General features: G+C 30.3%; 6 protein-coding genes across 18 annotated transcripts; 3 read left to right on the top strand and 3 right to left on the bottom strand.

Annotated features, from left to right (window-relative positions):
- Positions 1-4: 4 nt before the first annotated feature.
- Positions 5-2,565, top strand: MED8 (mediator complex subunit 8). Its single transcript, XM_031989756.2, has 6 exons — positions 5-279; positions 412-584; positions 766-1,011; positions 1,767-1,937; positions 2,011-2,128; positions 2,226-2,565. The coding sequence occupies exons 2-6, from the start codon at positions 420-422 to the stop codon at positions 2,300-2,302; spliced, it is 777 nt and encodes a 258-aa protein (XP_031845616.1). The 5' UTR covers positions 5-279; positions 412-419; the 3' UTR covers positions 2,303-2,565.
- LOC116432621 (methyltransferase-like protein 25B) lies at positions 2,561-9,837 on the bottom strand. Of its 6 annotated transcripts, none has more exons than XM_031989752.2 (6): positions 9,693-9,837; positions 4,116-4,322; positions 3,825-4,043; positions 3,159-3,741; positions 2,955-3,089; positions 2,561-2,862 (listed from the first exon to the last, which is right to left on the bottom strand). In XM_031989752.2, exons 1-6 carry the CDS (start codon positions 9,726-9,728, stop codon positions 2,615-2,617), a joined length of 1,428 nt encoding a protein of 475 aa, XP_031845612.2. In that variant the 5' UTR covers positions 9,729-9,837; the 3' UTR covers positions 2,561-2,614. The 6 variants fall into 6 exon arrangements, with proteins under 6 accessions (XP_031845612.2, XP_076226590.1, XP_076226588.1 ...); XM_076370475.1 differs by lacking the exon at positions 9,693-9,837 and adding an exon at positions 9,537-9,600 and having other exon boundaries at positions 4,116-4,231; XM_076370473.1 differs by lacking the exon at positions 9,693-9,837 and adding an exon at positions 8,396-8,776.
- LOC116432619 (presequence protease, mitochondrial) lies at positions 4,607-8,455 on the bottom strand. Its single transcript, XM_076370461.1, has 2 exons — positions 8,051-8,455; positions 4,607-7,741 (listed from the first exon to the last, which is right to left on the bottom strand). Exon 2 carries the CDS (start codon positions 7,718-7,720, stop codon positions 4,607-4,609), a length of 3,114 nt encoding a protein of 1,037 aa, XP_076226576.1. The 5' UTR covers positions 7,721-7,741; positions 8,051-8,455.
- Positions 9,056-18,387, top strand: LOC116432618 (uncharacterized). Of its 6 annotated transcripts, none has more exons than XR_004236154.2 (7): positions 9,056-9,908; positions 10,631-10,885; positions 11,008-11,200; positions 11,398-11,611; positions 11,680-11,822; positions 11,908-15,769; positions 15,897-18,387. XR_004236154.2 is itself a non-coding variant. In XM_031989744.2 (6 exons), the coding sequence occupies exons 1-6, from the start codon at positions 9,568-9,570 to the stop codon at positions 14,473-14,475; spliced, it is 3,714 nt and encodes a 1,237-aa protein (XP_031845604.1). In that variant the 5' UTR covers positions 9,056-9,567; the 3' UTR covers positions 14,476-17,620. The 6 variants fall into 6 exon arrangements, 2 of the variants coding, with proteins under 2 accessions (XP_031845604.1, XP_031845605.1); XR_012999333.1 differs by having other exon boundaries at positions 11,908-15,540; positions 15,623-18,387; XR_012999332.1 differs by having other exon boundaries at positions 11,908-14,532; positions 15,265-18,387.
- Positions 18,388-19,604: 1,217 nt separating this feature from the next.
- On the top strand, positions 19,605-20,929 carry Lamtor2 (Late endosomal/lysosomal adaptor, MAPK and MTOR activator 2). Its single transcript, XM_031989647.2, has 3 exons — positions 19,605-19,893; positions 20,113-20,275; positions 20,644-20,929. Exons 1-3 carry the CDS (start codon positions 19,826-19,828, stop codon positions 20,791-20,793), a joined length of 381 nt encoding a protein of 126 aa, XP_031845507.1. The 5' UTR covers positions 19,605-19,825; the 3' UTR covers positions 20,794-20,929.
- Positions 20,930-21,639: 710 nt separating this feature from the next.
- Positions 21,640-27,670, bottom strand: inc (BTB/POZ domain-containing protein inc). Of its 3 annotated transcripts, none has more exons than XM_031989702.2 (4): positions 27,436-27,670; positions 27,015-27,311; positions 26,687-26,815; positions 21,640-25,304 (listed from the first exon to the last, which is right to left on the bottom strand). In XM_031989702.2, the coding sequence occupies exons 1-4, from the start codon at positions 27,625-27,627 to the stop codon at positions 25,275-25,277; spliced, it is 648 nt and encodes a 215-aa protein (XP_031845562.1). In that variant the 5' UTR covers positions 27,628-27,670; the 3' UTR covers positions 21,640-25,274. The 3 variants fall into 3 exon arrangements, with proteins under 3 accessions (XP_031845562.1, XP_076226593.1, XP_031845561.1); XM_076370478.1 differs by lacking the exon at positions 21,640-25,304 and adding an exon at positions 25,723-26,388; XM_031989701.2 differs by lacking the exon at positions 21,640-25,304 and having other exon boundaries at positions 26,404-26,815.
- Between the last annotated feature and the right edge of the window lie 110 nt (positions 27,671-27,780).

Consider the following 27,780-nt stretch of genomic DNA (forward strand, 5'->3'; position numbering starts at 1 on the left):
GAACACCGTCCAAAATACCAGCACAGACGTGGTGTTACGAAGTCGATATATTCTGTAATTTATTTGTGGTTCATCACTTGAACATCACGAACGAAAAGTGACTGAAGTGGAATGGACACAGTATTATGATGAAAATATTAGATAATTCTTTATAACAAATACTTAGTTATCAGTGATAGAGTCAAGTAACAAATGTATTTGTCATAAATAAACAATATAATTTAGTTTTAATTTGTCGTGTAAAAACTTATAATATCACATTAATGTATACGTAAAAGAGTGAGTATTATACTATATTCTACTTAATCTATTTATATATATACAAAATTTATTACAAATTTATTACTCTGAATATTAAGTTTTTTAAACAGATTGGATTGTAATGACAGAATACCAATGTTTATGTTTCAGGATTTATAATGCAAAGAGAAGAGAAGCAACTAGATTCTGCCTTAGAGGCTATTATTTTGAGAATAAATGACTTAAAAACGGCTATAGCTGCAATGATATTCAAATTGGAGCATGAATATGAAACATTAAATTGGCCTAATTTTCTTGATAATTTTGCACTTATTTCAGGACATGTAAGTAAAATTACACATAACAATTCCAAATACAATTTAGACTTCTTCTTTTATATGTAATTTTAAATTAATATAATATAAATTATGAATATATCTGGTTTAAGTTAATTTAAATGTCATTTTTCTCATGTATGTTTTTATTTAGATTATAGTCACTAATTTTATTGAAAATACATTGTAGCTGACTAGTCTATCGAAGATTCTGGGACATGATAAGGCACCAAACTTACGTAATTTAACAGTTCTACCATTACGACTAAGTCCTGAAAAGGATGAAGAATTATTTCGATTGACCGAAGGTAGAATTTCTACATTTGCTCATGATTTAGTACCAGATTATTTACGGACTAAAGTGGAACCTCAAGCTGAACAAAAAATGTTACAGCTTGAAACAAAAGCTGCAAATTTAAATTATGAAACATCACATGTAAGATATACATTTATTATATATTTCTTATATATTTATAAAAATTATGAACAAAGTACTTTCTATAGACCTTTATTGTCAATATTGATATAATTAGATACACAAAAATTCAAATAAATATGCTTTAAGATTAGATTTTAAATACTTTAAGAGACAGAAAGAATTGTACATCTGTATTGTCTTATTGTAGAAGCTTAAAGATAACTTAAGATGTTCTATTTCTCTGTTAATGTGCTAACTATACAACAACTAGGACTGCAATGTAAGCTACTATCAGCTAGCTTTCAGCTTCTATTAGTTCCATTCGCTTTGGACTGAATCTAAACATAAATCATTTGCATAATACATAGAATAATTTTGATATTTTAAGGATGTTTTATAAAAATCTGTTCTATATCCTATAATCTTACTTTTTGAAAGCGTACATTTCATCTTAAAGTGTAATTTTTACTGAATATAAATGTTATCTTTGATGGTATTATATGTTAAAATATTACATTTAGTTAAATGAATAGAATATATCAGTTCCAAACTATTAGAGGAAACAAGTGCTACAGATTTGATGTGTACTCATATCTTATATAAAGAAAAAATTAAATACATTTGTACACACATATTTATAAATTAAGTCATAAGCTTCCTCTAGTAGTTTAAAGTACTCTACAAGTACAATTTTATAATCGGTCCATTTAGCGAGTGGAACACTTAAAACGTTTTGTATTGTTTATAGTATATTTCAATTATATACTTTTCAGAAACAAGTGGCACAATACACCAAAGTTATTAGTCAGATATGGGATACAGCCAACAAAGCACGCGAGGAATGGGAAAGTGAAGCTGGATCTAGAGCAACTCAAGCTCAGACTAGTAGCACAGCAGATACCCATGCTCTTGTAGCAGCTGTTGGTATGGGTAAAGGTCTGAAGGTAAATATTATTTTATATATATTTACTCAAGTATATATTCATGTTGATTTCTATATACTTTCCCTTATTACAGTCTGACACCGTCCAAATGGTCCAGTCTGGTGTTAATTCTGTTCCTAGTGGAATGATGGTAGGTAGACCAGGAAATCAACAACAAGCTTCAGGACAAGGATCTTTAGGAAATCCACCGAGTAAGAAACATACAATTCATTTTATGCTATACTTATAATATTTGATAATTAATTGAAATGTATACGTTTATTAATAACAAATTGTCTTTATTTATAGTGGGACAAATGAGTAAAGCTCCAAGTGCAATTAAAACTAATATTAAAGCAGCATCACAAATTCATCCATACAGATAATGTATCTAATCAGATATCCTCAAGTTTGTTAGTACTATTATAATTTTAATGTTTGTGTCCTTAGAACATTGTAAGTTCTTAAAGAATATTTTGAAAGAATATGTATGGCGTGATTACAGTTTTCATTTTAAGTTATATCCATAGAATATGTTCTAAATACATAACATTTGTAATAAAAGAAATGCATACAGGAATTTTATACTTGGACAACGATCGATGCCTCAATGCACACAGGAAAGGAAAATAAAAATTGTTGAATATTATCTAACATTTTATTTACAATTAACCTAAGTATTACTTTACAATATCTTTTCATTTTTTACTAGATACAATTGCATACGATCGAGGAGACAATTGTTTGTTTGTAACCGGAATAATTGTTGCTTCTAAGCCGTGTTCTTGTATCCAACATAATCTGTCTTGAAGAAGAAGGGACTCTGCCGATGCTTGTAACACTGATTGAAGGGCGGTATAAATTTCTACAATCTTCAGTTTGTCACAGTAAATATTCCATAATTCCATCATACGCGTTATGTGCATTTCCGTACTGAATTGTACACCTGTGGAAGAAATTAACTTAATGCTTTTATAACATTCAGTAAAAGTTTAGACTGAATCCATACTGAAAAAAAGTATTTGATATTAAGATCACCTTGCTCTTTGATATTTGTTTCTTTTTGTGATTGGAAAATGTATCTATTTAATGAATCCTTGATATAAGTTTCAAAGTTTAAACACTGTGACTTCCTTGTTCCTTTTCGGGCACATTTTTTAAGAGTATAGTCATCTGAAAGATATTTTTGTTTTTAAGTTTCTATTATTAACATTAAACTAAAAATACAAAAAAAATGTATACTTTGAGTCGCATATAATTGAAGAACTGCTCTTGCAAGGACATAGAAGGAATGTTTATCATGATTTTCAGTGGACATATCATTCCACCGTTCTGCGGATTCTTGACATGCCAATCGTAAGAACGGTTGTCTTAAGAAACAACCGACATCAAAATTATTGTCATGAATTACGCTCTTAAAGCACGTAGATAAGGGAAAATTATTAAAATATTGCTTTCTGGTTGATCCATTTTCATCTGTGTCTTTTGACATTGAAAGTTTATGGTAACAGCAAGAAATCATAATAAAAAGTCGAGCGGCTTTCATATTAAAAAATATTTTTGATGCATTTATACTAAGATCTCCACAAGCATGCAATCCAATTAAGCAAACATCCGAGTTTTCTTTAAATTCATTACGTAAGATCGTTTCAATTACTTCAACGGAATTGTATGTCAAATCGCAACATCTGTATTTAACATGTTCCAACGAGTCAGGATACATTTTTGCTTGTCTATTTTTAGCATTATTTACATTTTCCTGACTTCTTTCTAAACCAAGAACTTGGTAACCATACAGATGATATAATAGTTGACAAACATATCCCTGTAATATATACCTTTTATAACAAACTAAGAAATATTAATATTTCATAGTTAATTAACTTCATGTGTACTCCTGTAGCTTACCAAACCAGCACCAAAATCGACAATAATTTTAATTTTAAGTGGTGCACATTGCATGTGCACTAAATGTGCCATATGTATGATTTCATGTTGTTTTTTATCGTTGAGTCCTATTTGAAATTTTTTTGGCAATTTTGTGAACAAAGTAGCATTTAAAGTTGGCAATCGATCAATGTATCTGCATTTTTCGACGAAAGCTTTTAATCCATCTGGCCATTGTGGCTAAAAAAGAAAAATCAAACATTTTACACATTGATAGAATAGTTTATCTTTTAATTTTATTTATTTACCAACATTTGTTTTTCTTTTCACGACGAAGTGATTTAATTCTTGCATTTGCAAACTTGCTAAGGCGTCTGTCCATTCTTTTGGAATTGAATCAAGTAATCCCTTAGTTAACAAATCCGTAACTGGAATATTGTAAAGCCATTGCACTTCAAAAAATAAATTCAATGCATCCAGGAAATATTTACTTTCTGTACATTTATCTACATGCGCCATCTAATGTGAAATAAATAAAAAGCATGTAGAATAAAATAATGATATACATAATATTTTTTTAATAGTGACTTTTATACATTAACAGATTGTTGTAACTGGTCAACAATGCGTTAACTGTAGACGAAATTTAAACATGAATTGTTTATGTATTTGCAGCATTATAACTTTTGTTTAAATAATTTATTACAGAAAAGTTACAGTGTACACTATTTACATAAGTCTTTTAATTTCCATAACGTTAACCTACTTATATATAGTAAAAAAATCGATTATTAGTAAATTGTCTATTCAACTGCTCTTGCTTGAGCTTCTTCATCTTGATTCTGAACAATCCAGTTTTCTGAGTGTCTACTTAATAAATCCTGATTAACTGGTCCAATCAATGCACGTCCAACATGAACATCCTTTTGACCAGGTTCTAAGTACTTTTTCGCAACATACAAGAGTTGATCTGTAGTTACAGCTTTCAACTGTTGTCTATATTTTTGCATATCATCATCTGTGATGTTGTGTGTGAATTTAATCATGCCACGATTACACGGAGGTATTGGAGCATCGATACGTTGAAATACTCCTAATTTTGCTTCATCGATATCAGTATCAGAAAACGAGTATTTTGTCAAGAAATCATAGGTTTTATCAAATACATCTAATGTGCGAGTAGAATTAGGATCTCTATAAGAGTAGAATGTAAATACTCCATCAGATGATAATTTTGCTCCACCACCATAAGCTCCACCCTTTTCACGAATTTCTGGGTGTAAATAAACAGAGGAAATCAACTTAGCAAGAATTTGTAAAGGTGCAAAATCAGAATTTGTATATGGTACGGTCAGAACTGCTTTAGACACGTAATTTACTGTATATGGTAATACGTAATGGATAGCACTCTCTTTTGCATCAATACTCTGTTCACTTGTAAAAATATATGAACTCTTTGGTGTACTCTTCAGTGATTCATAGAATGCAGCAATACTATTTAATATGTTATCTTTATTATTTTCAGATAGATTTATTGCTGATCTCAAATGTTGTTTATTCAAAATCTGTTCAGATATTAATTGCATTTCATAGAATATAATACCTAAATCTTGCATTTGAGCAATTTTCTTCATTCTAGAGACAAATTCTAATCCTGATATGGTTTCTTTGAACTTAGTAACTGGTGAGACTAAACTAGCTGCAGTACTCATTGCATATATGTGTCCTGAATCTGCAATTCCATTTACCAAATTTGCTGCAAAAGATTTAATAACTGTTTCAAATCTTTGAAGATCAGATAATTTTACATTATTGAATATCTCAAACCATAATCTCCACATATCATCTACATTGCGATCTAAACAATATGATTCTATCAGTACCCCTTCCTCATACTGAAGTAAATTACTTTTATTTTCCACAACATGATTCATGAAACTTAAACCTCCAGTTTTTAATCTTATCATTTGATCGAAAATTCTATAATCATAATTGTTTGAACCCATTTTTGTAATAATATGGTTAAAAAGCGGTAATAACATTTTTAAATCTGTAACTAGGCCTTGTGTATTGAGAATTCCTCGATAATAACAGACAGTGTTTGTTGGTTCAACAGCTACTTGTAATGGAACACCAACAATCTCTAAATCTTTCAAGTTGTACCGTTCTACATCTGTTTTTATATCTTCGATCTTTAGTGTGGGAAGAACATTTGAATCTTCCTTTTTCTGTTGCTCTTGAAGCAATATCTGCCCATCAATATAAATTTGGTCTAATTCTTCCTTGGAAAGTTTTTTCAATTTTGATTCCAACAATTCGCGTTCAGCTATTGTTTTATTATGGTCATATTGTTTGCAAGGTAACATTGTTAAAGTTAATCTGTGAGTGTTATCCATAAAGTATTTTTTCACAAGTTCTTGAAGATAGTTGGGGTTCTTTTCCATTTCTTCTCTAAAATTCCTAATTTCATTGTTAATTCTCATTGATTGTATAAGATTCCCATTATGATTCCATAGTGGTGTTAAATTAAAAAGTAATTGTAATCCAAAATTAGAGGTTTGATGTTTTATTTGAAGCTCGATGCCATGCAAAATGGCTTCAATCTGATCTGTTTCGAAACCTTTTTCAATTATTTTTTCTACAGTTTCATTAAATATGCAGTCTATCTTTTCAAAATCGTCCTCCTTCACGCCAATCAAACTTAAGACAAACATAGTGTCTTTGCAATGATTATCATAACCAGTCATTGGACCAAAAGCATCTGCCAATTTTGATTCCACTAATGATTTATAAAATTCAGAGTTAGGACCTCTTAGAAGAAGTTGAGATAAGACATGCATTTCAAAAGTTTTCTGTGTATCAATTATATCATTGCACAAGTAGCCAATGGCTATATTGCCTTGCCGATTAGGGTCTGCAGCCATAGGATCTGGTCTACATAAAATATGTTCTTTTCTTGCTTTATCCCAACGTTTTTCTGGAGGAACTACAGATATAGATGTATCAATTTTATCTGCTAAAAATAAATATCGATCATTGACAAATTTTAGGTGGTCCTCCAAGGGGAAGTTGCCATATGAATAAAATCGACTGTTTGAAGGATGATAATACATTTTATGGAAATTCACTAAATCAATGTGTCTTAGATTAGGAATTACTAGAGGATCTCCTCCTGATATTACAGAGTATGTATGACTAGGTAAGATACTGTTTAATAATTGCTCAGCCAATATGGATTGATTTTCATTGAAAACACCTTTCATTTCGTTAAAAACCACCCCTTTGAATATTATTGGTGAATTTTTATCATTAACATCTGTGTGTTCTAATCTCCAACCCTCTTGTCTAAAGTCAAGTTCTCGCAGATTTGGTTTAAATACTGAATCCAAATATACTGACTGTAAATTTCGGTAATCTTTTAAGTTTTGTGTAGAGAATGGATATATAGTATAATCAGGCCCTGTCATAGCATTCATAAAGGTAGCTAATGACCTCCTTAGCATTTTAAAAAATGGATCTCTGCATGGATATCTCTCACTGCCACAAAGAGTGATGTGTTCTAAGATGTGAGGTAATCCTGTGGAGTCCTTTGGAGTTGTACGAAATCCAACAGAAAAAACATTGTTATAATCATCTCTGGCTAAATGTAAATATTGAGCTCCACTGCCTAAATGAGTTAATCTCACTGCAGTCAATTGTATCTCATCTATAGTTCCAATTTCATCCACTATAAAACCATTTATAACTTGTCCAACTTGATATTTATTGTTTTTATGGAAAGATGAATCTTCTTTACAACATATAGACGTAGTTGTTAGATTTCTTCGAAAATTGTAAGGAACTTTGTACGATTTCAAAAGTTTCTGTCCCAATGGATACGAGGGAAGTTTCTGAGATAAATTCAATATTCTCAACATGGTTTTATAATATTACAATATCTGTAAATAATTAAAATTATTAATGTAAATAAATCTGTAAGATATTCAGACATACTTATATCATTTTCTAATGGTAAATGGAAATCATAACAAGTACTTTTATTACGATAAATATTGTAACAGCTATTATTCACTAACGTAATGTCACGAAACCGCTAACCTCTATACGAATTTATTATTCCCTTACGTTCTCTGCTTTTATACCACGTGCAACTATTTTTTATAAATATTTTAAATTGAAAAAAATATTCTAGTTCTTCTATTTATGAAAACCGATTTTGAATAATATTTATTTATGCACTACAATACCTGTAATTCCTTTTTTAATACTTCGGTCACGTTTGTAACTATGTAACTATATATAAATCATGTACAAAAATGATTTAACAGACATTAATATCAGTGAGAAACGTTAACCATTGATAGAATAATACACCAATTAATATAATTCAGTCAAAACTATAATTATCATATTTTTTAAACAGAGCATTTCATATAATAATAGTCAAATTTTCTCTGTAACAGTAAGTACCTATGCTTCTATGATTGCAACTACAATAACCAAAAAATAGTTGATCTGAAAATAAGATGCTTTTTTTTCATTCATATACAGCACTATAAATAACTCGTGTCAATTTGTTAAAATATATTTACTATTTACTATTACTGCACAATAATTGCACATGTTTCATCACACATAGACATTCAAAAATATACGGTGAAAATTAAATGGGCAGTATCACAATGAACGACAATTAATCTTTTTAGTCAGGAGTCAATCTAGTGACTTTTGATCAACGTTTCCCTATTACCTCTGCACTAGGAGTTTATTGTGTGCCACGATATGCAAATAGTTCTATAATACCATAATTACATCTAATTATTAATAATTACTATACAAATACTCTATACAAAATACTGTCTTATTCACTTAACCACCCGATTCTTCCTTACCCACCGAGACGTTACAAAAAAAAAAATAGTACTCCCATCTACATCACAATATTCTATGGACCAGATGGTAACGGTAGCACGCTTGAGACATATACTTTGTTAGCACTAAATTCGTCTAAATTACAAATTTAAATCTATTAAAAGTTCTTGAACTCTTCGAATCCATTCAAATGTCTCAACGAAGTTTTGAATTCGGACAACAGTAGAATATCTTCTTAACCGTACACATCGCCTCCTTATCAGAGAGTATCTCGCCACAAATGAAAACGCTGCTTTCTGCGATGTCTTTCGGGGAAATTGAAATAAAGTGAGCAAGTAAGTATCCAAATGCCGACTCGCTTGAATACTCGTTAATCGCGCTCGATAGTCGACGCTCGATCAACGTGCGCGTACAAATCCGACGAATGATCGTCGGTTCCTGTAAAAACGGTGGATTTAATGGAAACGCGTCCACGACACGTCAGAGAAAGCGATACGAAGCGGTGCGTTCATAAGACGAAGCGCAAGATCTATGGCGATCGAAGAACGCGCACTTCTCGCATTTTTGTGACTGGTAAACCGTCCGCCGATCCAACGATTTAAATCAGTCATGAACCACGCGTGAGTGTATTCCGAGGTAATTCGGGACGGTTGAAGTGTTGCGCGCGAAATCGGTATGACGGATTCGCGGTTGTTCGTCTATTGTATGCGCTTCGGCAACTCGTCGGTTCGCGCGAGTGGAAGATCTCGAATGGCGCTCATGTATAATCGCCGGGAGTGCAATGCTAACAAGTAGTCCAGCTGACTCTGACAAAATGGTAGGGTACTCGCGTTCCACGGGAGGTAATACGTTTTTACATACATAATTTGAACGCCTCCGGTGACGGAGTACGATGAGTACTGATAACCATGACCAAACGGAGCCCTGCGTCAGCAAACCATCCACAAGAATCGAGTTTAACGCCGACGAGAAAGCGTTCGACGGCAGGCGAATCAAAAAAGAACGAAGTGACGTTACCGTTGAGAACGGCGATGGCAGCGTCAACGTTTGCATTAGCGATAACAACAAGCAAGTACAGCAAAGCCAGCGCCCGGCTGCCGGTAGACTTTCGAACGGCTTCCACGACGGTGACCCACTTCAAGACATCATCGCGGCCAAGTTCACGGCCCTGGCAAACCATGGCACGACTGCCAAACACGAAAAAATTCGGTTTATGCTTGAAGACAGTATCGGGTAAGCTCAGAGATATATATCTCGTTTTCTTTCTTTCGTTATTTCTTCGCTCGCTCCCCCCCTCCACCCCCCTTCCGCCTTAAGCTCTGTCTTCCCTTAATGACCATCAGCCATACACTGGTATTTAAAAGCAAAATGCAGCACACGAGGTCCTCGTGATAAAAATGAAAACTATTCCTACAATTTTCTGCTTTTCGTCGTTAGACGTGTATTTTTTATAATGAAATATTACTGTGAAATGTGAAGGATTGTTTTTGTAATTAGACTGGCTGTAATTGATCTGATTGAAATAGTTTTTGTGGCCAAGACCGTTTTTCAAGTCATCTTTTTGTTATTAGATTAATCTGATTAATGAATAAGATATTGAGAATATGTTTGTTGAAGGTTGCTTGGTATTTAGAATTGCATTAGTGGATTTAGGTGATATTTTTTGACAGGGTCATTGAGATTATATAAAGGACAAGTTAAATTCTTTTAGTGTCATATTTTTAAAATCCTTGTAATCAAAATTCAGTTTTTGCAAATACAATGAGTTTGAATACTTAAGTAAGACTAAAAGAAGGAGAGGAGAATGCTGATGTAACCTTTTTATAGTAATAGAAGTATTGTAAATTTAAATAACTAAGATATAACTGTAACATATTATAGTATAAGAATAAATGTATTAGTAGAAATATGTGAAGTATCATTTTTTCTAATTGTGTATTGGTTCTTATACATAGCGAAGAATCGAAAACACGCATTCAGAATATCTTTTCACAAATTGAACAACTCAAAACAGAAGAAAAATTGTTACTGTACCTGAAACTTCCATTATCATTGACCAATACTGGAGGAACTATAGATCCTTTGAGACAACCATTAAATCCATTGGGAAATCGTTATGAAATTCACCAAACTATCATGTGGATTAAAACACATTTGGAAGAAGACCCTGATGTCTCTTTACCAAAGCAAGAAGTTTACGATGAATATAAGTGAGTATTGTGAATCTTACATATACTTTTTTTAATAGACCTTTGTAATTTTTGAAAAACTAATAACTCAGTATACCACAATTATATATCATTTTATTTCCTGCTTTGAAATTTCTTCGCAGCATGTACTGTATGCGTAATTCTATGAAGCCCTTATCAACTGCTGATTTTGGAAAAGTAATGAAGCAAGTGTATCCTAGAGTTCGACCCCGCAGACTTGGCACACGAGGCAATTCGCGTTATTGTTATGCTGGAATGCGCAAGAGAGTTACATTGGATCCTCCAACATTGCCTAACATTACTGGAACTCAAGCTGTAAGACATAATATAATATAATATTACTTTGAAACGTTCTAAATAAAATTTCGTAATATGATATAAAATGATATTTAAACATTTTAAATAACACCTATAACAAATTAGTAAAAAGATATACTGTACAACTTGAAAATTTACTTTATGAATATTTCTAAAGTCTTAACTATTTCTAAGTTAAATACTTATACTTTCAGGGTGACGAGGTAGATGAAAACATTACAGAAGAAATGTTGGGAGCTGCATCTACACTGATCAGAGAATGGGCAGAAAATTTGTTGGGTTTAAAATTTCCAACTTTGAGTGCCTTAGCACGTCATCTTGTTGATAATCTTTGTGTTGATACACGATCATTGGCTGCTGTGTGTATATTATGTGCTTCGGGAAATTCTAATACAACTACAAATAAAGGTTTGTTATTCACACTTCATATTCCTCGAGTTATATTAAATTAATCTAATAATTGACTGTGTATTTAGAGTCTAATATGGATTTACATGTAACTCCTTTGTCTACGAAATCTGGAAAACTTAGAGAAGCACAGTTACAGTTACAACGAAAATTGCAGCAGCGGGAACATACAAGGGATCAAAAACATCATCATTTTGATGCTGTTGTCCAGGTATAAAATATTTTATAAAAATAACATCTTTGATGGAAATAATTTGATCGATAAGGTAACATTACATACTTTACAAATGTTACAGAATCAGAACAAAGAGAAGACTGTTGATAATAAATCTGGGGCAAATAAGGGAAATAAAAAAACTAAGTCCATTCAGTCATCCCAAGGTACAAATATATCGAGTGGACATAATACATCAACGAAGTTTAATTTATCTGCTGTAGTAACCAGTCGGCAGAAAAGGGTTCATAAAACTAATAGTCAGCCATGTAACATCTCCCTGGAATCTAACTGTGATAATGTAGTGGTACAATCGATTGAAGACATACAGAATAGTAGCAACTCTAGTGTAGTGATGACCAACTGCGTAAATACACAGCGAGACGTCAAACCGAAAAATTCCAGAAAGCGTGCCAATCCAGTTGTACTGAATCAACAATCAGATACCAGCCCCGAGAAGCAAACGAAACTTACAGAACAACAAGTGCAAGAGAATGTGGAACATTCCAATATGTTGTTGCCTAAGCTTACATCTGTACAACACCCAGAGAAAATAACGGTGACATTAACTGGTAATCTGAAACCTAGCAAGTGTAATGTCAGTGAGGCTGTTAGTAATCAGTCTACTAAAAACTGTGATATTGAACTGTCAACATGTTCGAAAAATTGTGTTAAAGTGAACGGGTGTCCTAACAACTTTGAACGTAATTCAAACGTAGCCGAGGAGCCTACAATTTTAACTAAAGATCAGATTCGATTGTTGCAGGGAAATTCAAATCTCCTAGGTAAACCTGAAAAGCTTCGTTCTATCAATTCAGATACTTTGGACGACTATTTGAATGGAGGTAACAATTCCCAAGAGCAAGAGGAGGAATTACTACAGTATTTTCAACAGAGCAGCTCGTCGAGTTCAGACGTGGAAGCTAATAATATAGCTGCCGATGAACAAATATCAAGATCTGATAAAGTCTCTCAGTTGAGACTAATATTACAACAAAATTTGAAATCTGGAACTGTGCATGCACCTTCTTCGGATGTACTACCTTCTGCTATTATCAGGCAACACGTTGAGAAACGTGAAATCACACAAAAACATAATTTAATATTACCAACATTGCTGAATCATTCGAATCAAAGCAATACTAGGCGTAGGGTCAGTTTCGAAACGAACGTTGTGGAACACGTACAAGAGTCGAATGTCATTATGAACACGGTACCGCAAAGTCCAAATACACGTCGTAGAATATTTAATTTCACGCCGATATCGCCGGGTCCGCATTCACCTATCAACGGCCGAACTTCCAAATCTAATTCCGCAAATGCTAGTCCATTTGTTTCACCGCGAAATACACCTGTGCCACGCTCGAGGAGTAACTTGCAAGCAACCAGTTCCAGAGCTCGTGCTCACAAATCGTTATCGCGCTCTGTATCTTGCAGTATGCCTTATACGAGTAAGAACGATACTTTCGTTGTTCCTACTAGTGGTCCAGAATTAATTAGGCAAGCATCCACACCGCAAATACCATTAATTTCAACAAAATCATCGGAGGTACAGGTTGGCAACAGTACAACGCAAATTTCTGTTACTTCAAAGGTAGAGGCTCAAGGGTCGCAGTGCGCCGCATTTTTATCCTCTGACTTGGCGCCGCAAAAACAGTTGCTTATCAACTATCCGAGTCAGGAAAACCTGCAGGAAATAAAGAATGTGTACCAAAAGAATCAGCCTGATCAGGAAATTAGCGAATTATTCCATGGTAACAAACAATTCACTAACGAACTCTACAGATCGCAGTCGGTTCCATTGCACAGGATGGTCAATCCTGCGTTGATGTCACCAATTTCAACGCAACATTGTTTGTCGACGTTTCAGAGTCAGAGCTTTAATCCATCCACGAACAGCTCTATAGCGCCTACGCCAGTACCTAGTGAATTTAACGACTTCGGGTCGATCGGTCCGTCAGAAGGAACGTCAACATACTTGCTCGACGATGTAGATCCAAATTTTATGTCGGACGATCAACACTTCTTGATGAGCGACAAGGAGATTACACCTGAAAACATAACCAACATATTAAATATCCTGGACGAGGAGGGAGCACAGAGCTTACAAATTCTACCGGATCAGTCCGCCGAAGAAAGTTTAATAGAAAACAACGCGATCGTACTGGACACTTTACCGAATTCAAACTTAAACTTGTCGGAGGAAGACGTGTTGGATCCATCGAATGTGCACGATATCCCAGTTGGTGGTGACTTACAGAAAATAATACAATCGCGCTCCTACCCCAATACACCATTACCTGTGCCAGTATCTACATACACATCATCTTACACAGAAGATAGTAATGGTTCAAGATCATACCCTTCGACGCCGCTGCACACAGTCCAATCACAAGAAATTTATCAAGAGACCAATGAACCGATGCTTCCCAGTCCTACTTTGAACTCGTTAAACTTACACAATGAAACAGTGAATGAATCTACCCCCGGCAGTTTGTGTAGAAATGTTGTGGATTTACTCGAAGCGAATTTTCTTGGGGAAACGGACACAGAAACAAATGATTTGGACCCGCTCGGTAATTTTGATGGACTGCAAGATGACGATTCATTAACACCTTTGTTTAATGAAGTAACAGAGCCTAATCGTTGAAAGCATACACAGAAGTAATTCATGGATCTTGAGAATTTACATAGTGATCTACCAAAGGTTGGAAAAATAATTCTTAAGTTGTATGTTTGTAGGACTTTATTCAACAATGATAATTCTTTACATAAGTACTGCAGTTTGATGTGCAAAGTATTATAATGACGGTGTACAGAATGGACCAATATAATTGTCTTCAATATCTTTGCTATTAGAGGGGTTAGAACAAAGTTGTCGAACAAAATTTATACAGCGGAAACAATTTCACGTTTTTGTTCTGCAAGTTTGTTCCTGATTTCCTGTATTCATTAAAGATATTCAAGATAATCATTCTTTATCGATTCATCCTGTATAACATTTGCAAATAAGTCTTACTTTCTTGTGCTTAAATCGAATAATTAATAATTACAGTGATCAAATAATCGTATATCAATTTGACCCTGTATACAATAAATATTTATTTTATATTCAGTAGGACTATAATAGTAAAATTTTATAACAGTAAAATTTTCTTCCATGCGTAGTTTCGATTATGATTTACATAGTTTTGTACCTTGGAATATTAAATTAATTAAAATATTAAACGCGGTAAAAATGCTGGTTGTTTTGTTTATCTTGTTCGCTTTTATATCTCTATTACTTTAGCGGAACAAAAAGATTGAGGAAGAAGTTGTTGGACTTTACAGAATGAATATTGTGACAAATGATTTGAATACTTGATCGTCTTTTTCAATTTTTCATGACAATCAGTATTTTTTGAACTTTGATATCACATTTTTTCTTATTGTGTTGCAGCTTAAAAATGAAATTTAGGACTTTCTAATCTTCAAATGACCTTGTATATGGAAAATCTGTGAAATAGATAAATGTAGAAAAACACTATACATACACTATACATGTTTGAATTCGATTTCTCATCAACTCCAACAGTCAAACAACAAAAATCCAATGATCTTGAAAAATTAGAAAGGATGACCCCGAGTATTGGAGTCACGTGTCACCGGTCCTCATCCGACAAAATCGAACAACTTTCCAAGATATAAAAACCGAATAAAATAAACAAAGCATCCTGCATGTATACACATATATACATATGTATATAAAAAAAAAATTGACAGTTGAAACTAATGTTATCAATTTATCTTAATTGCAGTACCATAAAAATATGATGAGAGCAGCTTATGATGGAAAAATCAGATACAAATGAAAATATTACAAAGTTTGACCAGTAAATTATAAATAATTTCGAAGCAGATATAAGTGTACAATTCAATTTAATCTATAAAGAGCAGAAAACAAAGTGAGTAACTGCCAATTTTATTCACTTTAGATTTGTGACACTAAGTTTTTTAAGTAAGTAAAGGAAAAAAAGAACACTGTGATGTAAATGTAAATCTCTGAAATATATTTCTTGAATTTGCCATTAGCAAAACTAAAAGTGTAAATGTCTCCAGTGGAGCTATAAGCATCTTTGGTGGAACATTGAGTTTGCAAGTGTGAAAAATGATGGAGAAGTTGCTCAAATGGAGCGATCGTGTTGCTATGAAGCATTTGAGATTCGGATAAGTGGAAGTTGATTTTATAGAAATACTTTATATTCATCGTTTTGAAACGTTTGTTTCTAAGTCATTTGAGAACGCGTTATTGCGACTTTGTTATTCTAAGAAATATTTCGATCACCTGCTGGTCATGGGTGAGCTTCATTTGCATAACATTTGGCATTGAACCCAGTATATAATACTCTTTTGAACCATGAAAAAGTCAAACTGCGATTGTATGTATGTGTAAATGTTTTACTTTATTTTAAAAATTGTAAAAATTTGCGTTTGCATAACGAAACACATTTCATATTAAATCAGAAGTATTCAAACAACAGAAATTTTTTTGTCACTTCCCTAAAAATGTTAACGTTCTCTTCTATTTTCTTGAAATTTTTTAACTGAGATTTTTATACGGCTGTCAGGTTTCTGATCTTGTGGTGTGAATTGTTTTTAAATAATGTTCTATTTGTAACCATTTGCACTGATTTCTCGAATTCGGTCACTAAATTTAGCCATGAACACATTGTCAAAGTATAAAAATGCCTATACAGTTTAACGTTTGAGAACTTCTGTTTTAAATTAAATAAAATATACTCTTAAAGATGTAGTATCGCATACTTGAATTTTGTACTGGATCCTACAAGGATAATAGTGCTATATAATTATTAGTATAGCGTGTCTTTTTTTCCATAAGTCTTTGTTTATCAAAGAAACCCAAATTATCATAAGAATTCCGCCACTTTATATTTTTCTATAGCGCTTTTAATTGGGACTTTTACCAATTGGATAGTTGTTTAATTGATTTTTACTTCTATGCATTATGATTAGCTAGCTTTCGAAGCTAAAAGAGCTAGTTACTTCATAGGAAACTTACGCAACGATTCATCGTTGGCAAGTAGCACATTTCTTCGTTTAAAATTACTTTTTTTTTTTAAGTCGAAGTCTTAATGATGCGTTTCACATTGTAAAGTATTAAATTTTTATAAAATATACAATAGTAAACGTAATTTACTTGCAAATGATCGCAAACAATGTAAATTGTTACATAGTATGATTTTTGTGAAATCTTGTTTTTTTAACAGTTCGTAGTGATATATGAATAGTATGAACCAAATCTTTCATTTTATATCGATGAATCGTTAAAACGATAAGTACTAATTTATTTGACATTCTGCAAAATTTACTTTTATATATTTATTTATATTTAACATTAATACAGTATTACAAGCGACTAAAACATTTCAGAGACATTTGGTTCATGCTATTGCTATATATATATAATATATATATATATATAAAATGTAAGGCAGCATTACATTGCTAAGAATACTTTTTATTGCCATTTTACATATTGTAACTGAATCAACAACTATTTGTGAGAATCCGATGAATTTGAAATTCCGTGGATTTAGATAATGCTAAGCATGTATAATGCTTTTAAATTTGTTAGCATGTCCATATTAATCTTATAATGGATACTGTGAATAGACATACTAATCCAAATCTTCAGAAAACATTCTTTGAATTCATTAAGAGAACTCTTTTGTTTGAAATATTCAACAATAGTCCAGTATATCGTAAAATTATAAGAGAAGGAAATGAACTGAAGAACGAGCAGTTGATTGTTAGGAAAGTTTTAAACACAATAAAAATGCCAAGACAAAAAGTGTGCGTGTGCATGCGTGACGCTGCTGGTGAAACAAGTATGGTGACTTTCTTACTGCTCTTATAAGAAGTGGAATAATATATTTATCATAGGTAAAAAAACATAGGTTGAAATTGTTTTTCATTGAAGAAATGTGGTTCCTTGCTTACAGACTTCTCGATAGTGGACCTGTATGTTGTTGTTTGTCTACCTGAAATACTTGCACTGAAAACCTAATGCTTGAAAAGGATTGATCTCCGCTAGCAATTAAGCTGTAGTGTTTTAATCAGAATCACTGATTTGTTTCACCGACAGTACATATATGCGTGTGTGCGTCAGGATGTCCAGTGTCTCCAATATATGTTGAGATATTCACAGAAATGTTTACCATAAGAATTTAAGGAAAACTGAGGTTCTCTCAGAAAAGTAATATCCATTGAATATTTATTAAAAATGTTGCTCAAAGTTTGCATAAAATACGGTTAGATCCCTGTAAAGGTATTGCTTTTTCCCTGCTTCTCATCTTGCACACTGTCAATATCATGATTCACCTCTAAAAATCCTCTGATTCATCCGTAGTAAATATATAGGATGATTCGTATAAAGTGATCTGAAAGCAATTATTCTTGAAGGTAAAAGTGCTTGATAACATTCTTATACACTTAAGACGTCGTCGTTAATGCGGAATGTTTTTTTTGTATCAAATCTTTCATATGTCCTTACACAGTTAATGATATTTCATTATAAGTATGTCAAAATATTTATAGGATTGATAAGGATACTCGAATGGAATAAAATATATTCCATGATATTTTATCAAATCTAAACAAAAATAGAGATGATTTTGCTCTTGTTTTGCTTACTGCAACCTTCCATTTTTAAATTAGACAGCAAAACAGGGGCAGACCAGAATGCAAAAAGTAGACCATTTTTGTTTCATTTCGGCTTGCCTATTAAGCTTACAAACATTTCAATGCATATTAGATCTGTGTATCTTTCCTTTTGTACATGGTTCTTCTTAAGTTTTACTTAATTTATGAACAGGCTATTGAAAATGAGCTTATTAAATGTTGAAGAAGTAATTCATGTTTTAATTACAGGTAATTTGAAATTGCTGATAATATGGTCTTGTAACAAGAGTCTGAGTCCAGACATTGCAAAGTAATGTAAGACTAATCAGATATTTACAAATTCGTTATTTTTACACTTGAAATGTTAAACAATGAAACATTCAAATTACCATTTGCAATAATAACAGTATTCTTTGCTATATAAGAAATAAAAGTTCCATTTTCATTTCATTCAAAGGAAAGTATTCTCTTTGATTCAGTCAAATCTCAATAATCCAATAATAATAAATATATATATTTGTTAAAATACAAGTTAATTTTTCAAATGTAACTCAAGGAGCAACAACGGTAATTAGTGATCATTTAACAGATTCAATTAGTAAGTATTACACAGCATTCTCCTACTATATAAGTATTTATTTTCTTTCCAAAAGCAAATTTTCCTTTTTACAAATTTAACATCACAGTAGTGTAATGTATTAAAAAGCCGTTAAGATAATAATTTTAAAACATCCCACTTCCTTATCCCGGATTGGTGGCGCCATTTAGTGAGAGACCGCTCAAACTTCTAACCAAAACACGTCTTGTCCCTTTGTACAATTTTTAATGAATGAATAAATATTTACAACAATTGAACAGCATATTATAAAGTTCACAATCTCAGGAACGAGAAACATAGCAATCGATAAATACAATAAATTAATAAGGTTGGTTAAGAAATATTCTACCATATCGACAAGAACACCATACTATCCCTGTCCTTCTCACTCCCATATATCTACGGAGGTCCGAATATCCAGGAACAATTGTTTGGCGCTGCGAATCGAACGTAGAATGTCATAGCATGAGGGAAATCTACTCGATTCATAACTTTCGGGTGGTGAAACAGAGTGAAATTATTTTGACAGTTGGGTACGTGCATGTGAAGTCACATTACGTACCATAGAATACTATGAAATAGATTGGAGTACAATTATTGTAACAATTGTTGTATAGGACAATCTTCTTATTTTATATTAAAATCCTGGTAGAATTAATTGAAAGTAGTCGAAAAATAATTTGATAATAAAAGACGTTTTATATTTGTCCTCTGTGAAACCATGTTGAAACCAAAAGCTCTTACACAAGTACTTAGTCAAGCAAATACAGGAGGAGTAGAAAATACATTGTAAGTATTGTCTGTTAACAATACGATTCTTATCATTTCTGACAAAATATAGATTGTTTATTCTTCGTATATATTATCTAGTAATAATTGAAGTTGTTAAATATATGTATAATAAGTATTGAAAGGATTACACGATTGTTGTTACTTTTATAATTATGACATTTACCTGTAAATAATCGTACCAATTATTATTAAATTATACGCTTAAAACAATTTCAGCTTATTAAACAGAGATGGTGGTTTGTTAGCTTATAGTGGATACGGAGACAAAGATGCAAGAGTTACGGCTGCAATTACAAGCAATATTTGGTCAGCTTATGAAAAAAATGGACGTAATGCATTCAAAGAAGATGAATTGCAATTTGTATTAATGGATTGTGTGGTAATTATTAAATTCTCTGCCATTATGTATTAAATATACAAAATAAGCTATTTACATGAAACCATTCTAATAACTTTGATGAATATAAGTTTGTTTAAACGAGTGTTACATTTAAAGAAAATTACCGATAAAATCATCTGAGTTATTAAAATAGTTCTATTAACAGTTTTTTATTATATAGAAATTGAAGCATTTGTTTGATTGATTTTCTTTAACTTTCTTTAATTATTGAAAATAAAAATTCGATTAGTACAAATTTTAAATATGATTTGAATTATGATGATATTCATATTATTATTAGAAAGTGTTTATATTTTATTTTAAAAATTTCAATTATGTTGTACACTTGTCAAACAAATCTTTTGTAGGAGGGGAAAGTCGTAATTACTGAAGTAGCAAATTTATTGTTATGTTTATATGCAAAAGAGAATGTAGGATTTGGTTTACTAAGAGAAAAGGCACAAGCTCTAGCAAGATATCTTGATCAACCATTAAAAACAATAGCCAATATGCCTTGAACAACATACTTATGTAAGAGTATTTTTCATTAACTGTGCTATAATATTATAATTGTATATTCTAACACTTATAATTTTTTGTAAAAATATATGATTTGTACTACTCTTGAAATAATATATTTTTAATAAATCAGAAGTTGGTTTATTAGCTCAAAGACCTGTTTATTAGTTAAAACTATGTATAGAAAAATTATGATTAAAATCAAAGACTGATGTAAACATTCAAAACAAAGAATATAAAAAAGATATATATACAAATCTTTATAATAATGTATATGCTATTATAAGAAATGCATCTTTTTATATTTTAATGAAATTTATTTGTCATATACCTGTAATACTTTCCTTGTATAAATCAGTAACAAACTATTTCAACAAATACAATATAAAAGATATATTATTTAGTACACTTAAAATACATGATATTTCTTTCTAAGTATCTGAAATTTGAAGTAAAAAGTAAAAAAAAAAGATAATACGAAGAAGAGAAATATAATGATACCACTATAACAGTATCCTACCTAAAAAGAGTGATCTAATTGTCAATATAAATATTAATTTATATTTTATAATATCCTAATACATTGAATTAATGTCCATAATATAAACATATAATTTTCATTGTTTCACTATTATAAAATGAACTGGAACACTGAAATAATATACTATGATGTGTATTACGTATTATAAAATTTATACTATTAGTGAAGTTTCATACACATGTTTATATAACAGCTAAATTGCCATGTTATTATTATTGCAATAATAAGATTTATTTATACATAACTCAAGTAAAAATCATATTCTGAATAAATTTCAAGCATAACTTCTACTACATACATGTATTTAGAAGTAGCTGACTCTCTATTTTATAATAATAAAATGTATTAGTTTCTAATTTATTATTTCTACTAATCACAGAAATATACCGCAAAAACAGAAATTATAAAAATTACAGGTATTTAAATAAAAAATGAAAGGATTGGCTATATATTAAAAAATCGAAATCGAAATCTGATGGGGTTATTGATAAAAATAATATTACTGTACTTGCAATGTATTTCACTGTTTACGATTACAATATTCTTTGATCATTTCAGAAAATTTCAATATTCTTTTTAAAAAACAAAAACTAAAGAGTCAAACAAATTCTAGCTTAATAAACATTACATACGAAATCTTTCAATTCTTTCCAAATTTGTATCTTTTTATCATAGCTAATGTGTTGCTCAACATTAAACCAGATTACATGTAAAATTAATACGATCGAATTTAATTATTTACCGATAACATATTTAAGTACTTACTTATCATACCATGGTAAGAATTTCGTTTGTTTTCATTTCGAATTCGATTCTATAAAGCACATGATGATAAAATCTATTGAAGGAATACATAGAAGAAATATTTATGTAAAATTAAGTATTACGTAAACATAATTATACAATAATGAATGTGAATAATTTTTAAAGTAATTATAGGATAAGCATATTTCTTATCAATAAAATTATCTTCCCTCATTAACACACACCACACACATACTTAGATACATCCAAAAACCACACACACATCACACACACCAGCACGCGCCACACGCACATACAGTAATAGGTATATGTATACTATTCATTTACATTACGAATAAATTAGACCATATAAAAATTTCATGACTTCTATAAGAAAAAACACAAGTGTTTTCTGGAAAAGTGAAAGGATTTATTCAATTCTCATTCAAATTTGATCTTTTTTAAGCAATATTTATTTTTCAGATTATTTATTAAAAAAACAAGAAATTTAATTAAGTCATTTAGAAGTACAAGATTTAGAGCATTAACCCTTTGAAATGTATAAACGAATATCTTGTACATAAATCAAAATCGGTTTGTAAAATATTTTGTCCAAACAATGGAAGAAGTAAACATTTATTTGTATGGTACCTTATTCACTGATGTGAATGAATGACTTACTAAAATGAAATATATTCCTGTTAAGTGCAAAACTTTGATCATGTGATATGCCAAGTCGCCATTATTGTTTCATTAAGTCAGTTCTTAACATAAATGAATAGTATACCTATCTATATATATATATGTATCATATATATATATATAGATGTATCAAACTCACATTTATATTATTTATATTTATACACTTTCTCTTGCAATCATTGTATTTTATCTAACTTAAAATGTTATTCATATTAAAGTTTACTTTTGAATTTGTACATACAGAGAACATGAAAAAGTTGGTTGAAACTTCTTGTATGGTTTCGGCATAACAGAATAATTAGTACAACATATGTAAATATAAATATGTTCAGAAACATTTACTTTTAAAATCATTAACAGAATGAACTTACAGTAAATAGGTGAAGTGTATTGTATATCAAATTCTGAGTTAGTCTTATAATATCTGTGGAACAGATTCTGGTTTTTAATAAATAAATACCGTTCACTTAGTAGTATTGTGTACGTTTATGTAAAACATATTATTTTCATATAAAAGTAAAATTAACAACTATAGTTACAAAACTTAGTTTTTAGGACACTTGATGGAAATCAAATAGTATTGTATCTTCAAAAGTAAATGACTTTTGGATACTTGTTTATATGACCTCTTTTTTTTTGATTCTGCACATAATATTTATTCATCTTCCTTGTTCTGACCAACCTTTTTTTTTATACATTTTGTATAATTTTAATTGTATCTATTAATAATACATGTTAATGAATTAATAAATTTAGAAATTTATCTATGAAAGTACAAATTTGTTCACATACAGTTATTAAATTTCTACTCCTAGTGAGATAATATTAATTAGTGTATTGATTAGATTAACAATTAGAATTTACAATGCAAAACAATATCATACTTCAATATTAGTAACTCTGTATATTGCGAGAAATAATTGATGTTGGTCTTAATTTTCTTGATTTTCAGTATAAAAAACAGTGAATACAAGCCAATCAACGTATCGAATTTTTTTATTTATACATACAATCCTAAAATTCCTATCTGTTAGTTATATTTATTTGTTTAATATTAGTTGTTTAGAAATATATATGGCAATGTAAAAATGTAATTTTTTAATAGTATCTTCACAGTATGTTGCATTCACATTGAAAAAAAATTTGTTCACAAGATTATCATGCATACTTGTGCAGACAGTGTATAACATACAGTATATGGTATATAATATATAATATTATACATATTATATCATATATTATAACATATTATATAATTCTCACTGCATTTTTGACAATTTAATGCCTCGTATATTTTTTTCTCTCATAATTAATCCTTTTAAATATGAATATATTGTCTACAACACTTCCTTAATAGGCCTTCAACAATTGACAACCTATGTTATGTTTATTATAATGTGTTTTTTACTTCTGAGTTTGCACAAAATTATATATTACAGCCTTAATTAATATATTTAGGAAAATTAAATTTTATTCAATGTAATCGTGTTCATCATAAATGTAAATAAATGTATACAAAATAAAGGTAAAGAAAGTAATACATCCATAGATATATAGTTTTAAACTGTGTTATTCAGATTGCATTTTTGTAACAAAATATAATGCAATAAAAATCAAATGCATTTAGAAAATTATTGTTAACTAGTTTAAAGTATATTCATTGTTATTCCTCGTACGATTTAAAATTTTTATAGGAGTTTTATGTTCAAGCTTCTTCATTTTACACATTACCATGTATTATTAAACGATATAATAAATTGCTTTTGTAGAAAATGAATTTTCGTCCCAGATAATTAAAAATATCATGCTAGATATATAAATATTATTTTATGTTTTATAGCGGCAGTGCGAAGGTAAGTAATTTAGATTATATTATAATAACGACAGAATTAAAATAAAAAGTATTTCTGTACAATTAGATACAAAATAATAAACTATTTATTACTAGAGATAGTATCTATATTCAGTGTAGAAATTTGTATGAAAACGATTGCCCTCATGAATGCTATTGTCTCTTAAACTATTTAATGAAACTAAAACATAACTTCTGTCATTTTAAACAATAATATTTCTTTTACAAGAGGATTATTCAATTTTATTAATGGGATAGAAAATTTTACTTTATCATTAAGTTCTCCATTATTATAAAGTATATGATCCCATGTTAAATTGCTAAACACTACTTGTGCCACTGAAATCCATATCTATTTCTGTTGAATGTTGATAAAAAACAAAATGTATGCATTAGTATATGATACTTTTGGTTCTTAAAGCTTGATCACGTATTCTTGCATTATAGCTACATATCTACAAAAGGTATCATACCTTTGCATATTATCTGTTGTTTGTATTACCATCATATAGGAAAATGATGTAATGGAGATTTATATGAACTTAAATATGTGAATGTAGAAACAAAAGCAGTCTTCATCTTGTCGCTGCACAGTTGATTTAATTAAACGAAGTAAGGAAAGAAAAGGACGGATTTAGAGATTACATGCGAGAACCCTTCTGCTGCAGAACCTAAAATACAATTTAATGATTGAAACTTAGAATAATGTATTAAACATTTTAAGTTAAAATTACATTTCTAAGTTTTACAAAGTTAACAGATATGTCGTTTTACTTTATCGTTTATGAAATTTGTAAATGAATAAGTTTTAGCATTGTTCAGCCTCTGTATTTTGTTATATAATTTTTTACTTCACTAAACATTGTACTAAATTTCAACTATATTTACAAGAGTTATTTTATATACAAACATAATTTCTATATGATTATGTATTGTTCCATTTACAGTTCCGTTTTGATTAATAATTTAAAAATTCGTTACTTTACGAAATTTAATATCTCTAAATCAAAGGAACAAAATACATTTGAAATATTTCAAACATGCAATAATGAATCATGCAGGACATAGGGTAGAAAGTAACCAAACCAATAAAAGAAACAATTCTTTATTCGATGAACAGCATGCGATACAAAAATAACAGTATGATACATATAGCAAACATCAGAGGCAGAACATGCTCATGCGAATTGGCCCCTGAATTGACACAAACTAATATAAAATGCTTCGATAATTAAAATAGAATAATACAGTATTGTTTAAATCAGATTACAGAAAGTTATAAAAAATGGAAAACAAAAATACTTGTAAGTTTGGCCTAAACACTACAATGTAAATTACTTAACAATATCTAAGATTGTGCATTTGTATCTACTATAAGGCACTCTTTTATATTTGTTTGTATTAATTTTAATGTTATATTATTTTAATTTATATAAATAAGTCTTGTGCAAAGAAATGTAAAAATAAAATGGATAAAGAAATGTGACTTATAGAAGATCTTCATCACGATTTTAAAGTCTACATTTTTCACTAAAATGATCTTTGGTAGCATTAATGATAAAATAATAACAATTTGTAATTCAATTTATTCTATTACTTCAATTGATTCATTTGTAACAAAACAAATTGTAACTTATATTTAAACAAAAATATTAGTTTGATTTATTACAGATGAATTGATTGAATGAATATAATGATGAAATATGGTAATACTGTTGTACATCAGAGGTTCTTCATTTTAGTGGTCAAATTTTTCTGAATTTTAAATTTACATATATTTTAATGTAAATATTTCATATGTAGATGAACAAATATAATGATCAAGTTTTCCTACACAGAACTATCAATCAGAACTTCTGATACAGAAAAATATGAATATTTAATTATTAATATTCTTAATATGAATTTACAGGAAATACCACAATATAATTAAAAAAAAAAAAGGAGGAATAAACTCAGAACCGTATAAGTATTTAGTCAAACCATAATAAGATTATAGATAATTGTTTTGGTTCAGATAATTATGTGAAAAACTTGAATGCGATTTTGATACCTTAACACGATCCGTTGACTCTTGTTCCTTGCTGTTTAATTGACTGGCCCCATATTCACGACTAACCACACATAGAAACTCAGCATGATCATCATTTCCATAGTTATATTGTGATCCTATATTGATTAACTAAAACAAGTAAAGTTACATTATTGTGACTTTTAAAGTAAATATTAATACTTTCATTAGTTTATTTAAATATATTATTTCTCTGTGGACTGAATAGTTATTCCAATGCAAGCCAGATCAATTGACTATTAAAGAATATTAAAAAGGAATTCAATTGTAACATTTATGAAATAATTATTAGCTTTAGAGAATAAAATACCTGTTCAAATTTCCATCCGTCAGACATTGTCGAAACCATTTGTGTTAGTTCATCCTCGTGACACTGAAGAACTCTATAAACATGTTTCTTTGAATCCCGTAATGGTCTAGTGTCTCTCAATATAATTCTTTCCTTGACTAGTCGAATTAATTCTGTAATATTATAGAATTCTGCTTCTTCTAGAACACCTTCTTCTGTTAAATCTTTATTAATCACTAATTTCCCATGACGCAAGTAATTCAAAACAGGGCTAAAGTATGTTGGATCACGGTCTATTAAATATGCTCCAGTTCCATCCTGTACCGAATAAAGCAGATAAAAGTTCTTACATTCTTACAGGCATTAGTTTTCTTGATATCTGTATAACGTGTATAAATTATACATTTTAAAGTTCGCGGTTATCTTGAAACATTAAACTAACCCTGTCTGAGATGAGATCAGAATCCTCTTGACACAATCTATAAAGAAACGAATTAGGATCTCTGGCTAGTGTAGTTTTCGCTGTCAAAAAATATGTTCCACCAACATTTAATCGAACCCATTGGTTATTACACCACTTTTGAACATGATTTTCTGTCATTTCGTGTGAATTTGTGTCTGTGAAATCCGCCATACTTGCTTTGAACTCGTCTACATTACACTGTATAGGTTCTGTAATGAATCAAATCAGTATCTTAATATTACATTCTTAAATGGAAAAATAATTCTATAATATTTTCTCGAGATCAAATTTAATTGATATAAGCTAAACGTTAACATATCTTGA

Source organism: Nomia melanderi, chromosome 9 (genome assembly GCF_051020985.1).
Source record: "Nomia melanderi isolate GNS246 chromosome 9, iyNomMela1, whole genome shotgun sequence".
Lineage (NCBI taxonomy): Eukaryota > Metazoa > Arthropoda > Insecta > Hymenoptera > Halictidae > Nomia > Nomia melanderi.

Bases quoted from the DNA above. Each gene is read 5' to 3' on its own strand.
- MED8 (XM_031989756.2), top strand. From the start codon at position 420: ATGCAAAGAGAAGAGAAGCAACTAGATTCTGCCTTAGAGGCTATTATT. The intron at 585-765 runs GTAAGTAAAATT...AATACATTGTAG, and splicing joins TTGCACTTATTTCAGGACAT to CTGACTAGTCTATCGAAGAT. The intron at 1,012-1,766 runs GTAAGATATACA...TATACTTTTCAG, and splicing joins TAAATTATGAAACATCACAT to AAACAAGTGGCACAATACAC.
- LOC116432619 (XM_076370461.1), bottom strand. From the start codon at position 7,720: ATGTTGAGAATATTGAATTTATCTCAGAAACTTCCCTCGTATCCATTG.
- LOC116432618 (XM_031989744.2), top strand. From the start codon at position 9,568: ATGAGTACTGATAACCATGACCAAACGGAGCCCTGCGTCAGCAAACCA. The intron at 9,909-10,630 runs GTAAGCTCAGAG...TCTTATACATAG, and splicing joins ATGCTTGAAGACAGTATCGG to CGAAGAATCGAAAACACGCA. The intron at 11,201-11,397 runs GTAAGACATAAT...TTATACTTTCAG, and splicing joins ACATTACTGGAACTCAAGCT to GGTGACGAGGTAGATGAAAA.
- LOC116432621 (XM_031989752.2), bottom strand. From the start codon at position 9,728: ATGCAAACGTTGACGCTGCCATCGCCGTTCTCAACG. The intron at 4,323-9,692 runs GTAACGTCACTT...ATTTCACATTAG, and splicing joins TGCCATCGCCGTTCTCAACG to ATGGCGCATGTAGATAAATG. The intron at 3,090-3,158 runs GTATACATTTTT...AATATCTTTCAG, and splicing joins TCAATTATATGCGACTCAAA to ATGACTATACTCTTAAAAAA.
- Lamtor2 (XM_031989647.2), top strand. From the start codon at position 19,826: ATGTTGAAACCAAAAGCTCTTACACAAGTACTTAGTCAAGCAAATACA. The intron at 19,894-20,112 runs GTAAGTATTGTC...AAACAATTTCAG, and splicing joins GGAGGAGTAGAAAATACATT to CTTATTAAACAGAGATGGTG. The intron at 20,276-20,643 runs GTAATTATTAAA...AATCTTTTGTAG, and splicing joins TTGTATTAATGGATTGTGTG to GAGGGGAAAGTCGTAATTAC.
- inc (XM_031989701.2), bottom strand. From the start codon at position 27,627: ATGGCGGATTTCACAGACACAAATTCACACGAAATGACAGAAAATCAT. The intron at 27,312-27,435 runs GTTAGTTTAATG...TATTCGGTACAG, and splicing joins CTGATCTCATCTCAGACAGG to GATGGAACTGGAGCATATTT. The intron at 26,816-27,014 runs GTATTTTATTCT...TACTTGTTTTAG, and splicing joins ACGGATGGAAATTTGAACAG to TTAATCAATATAGGATCACA.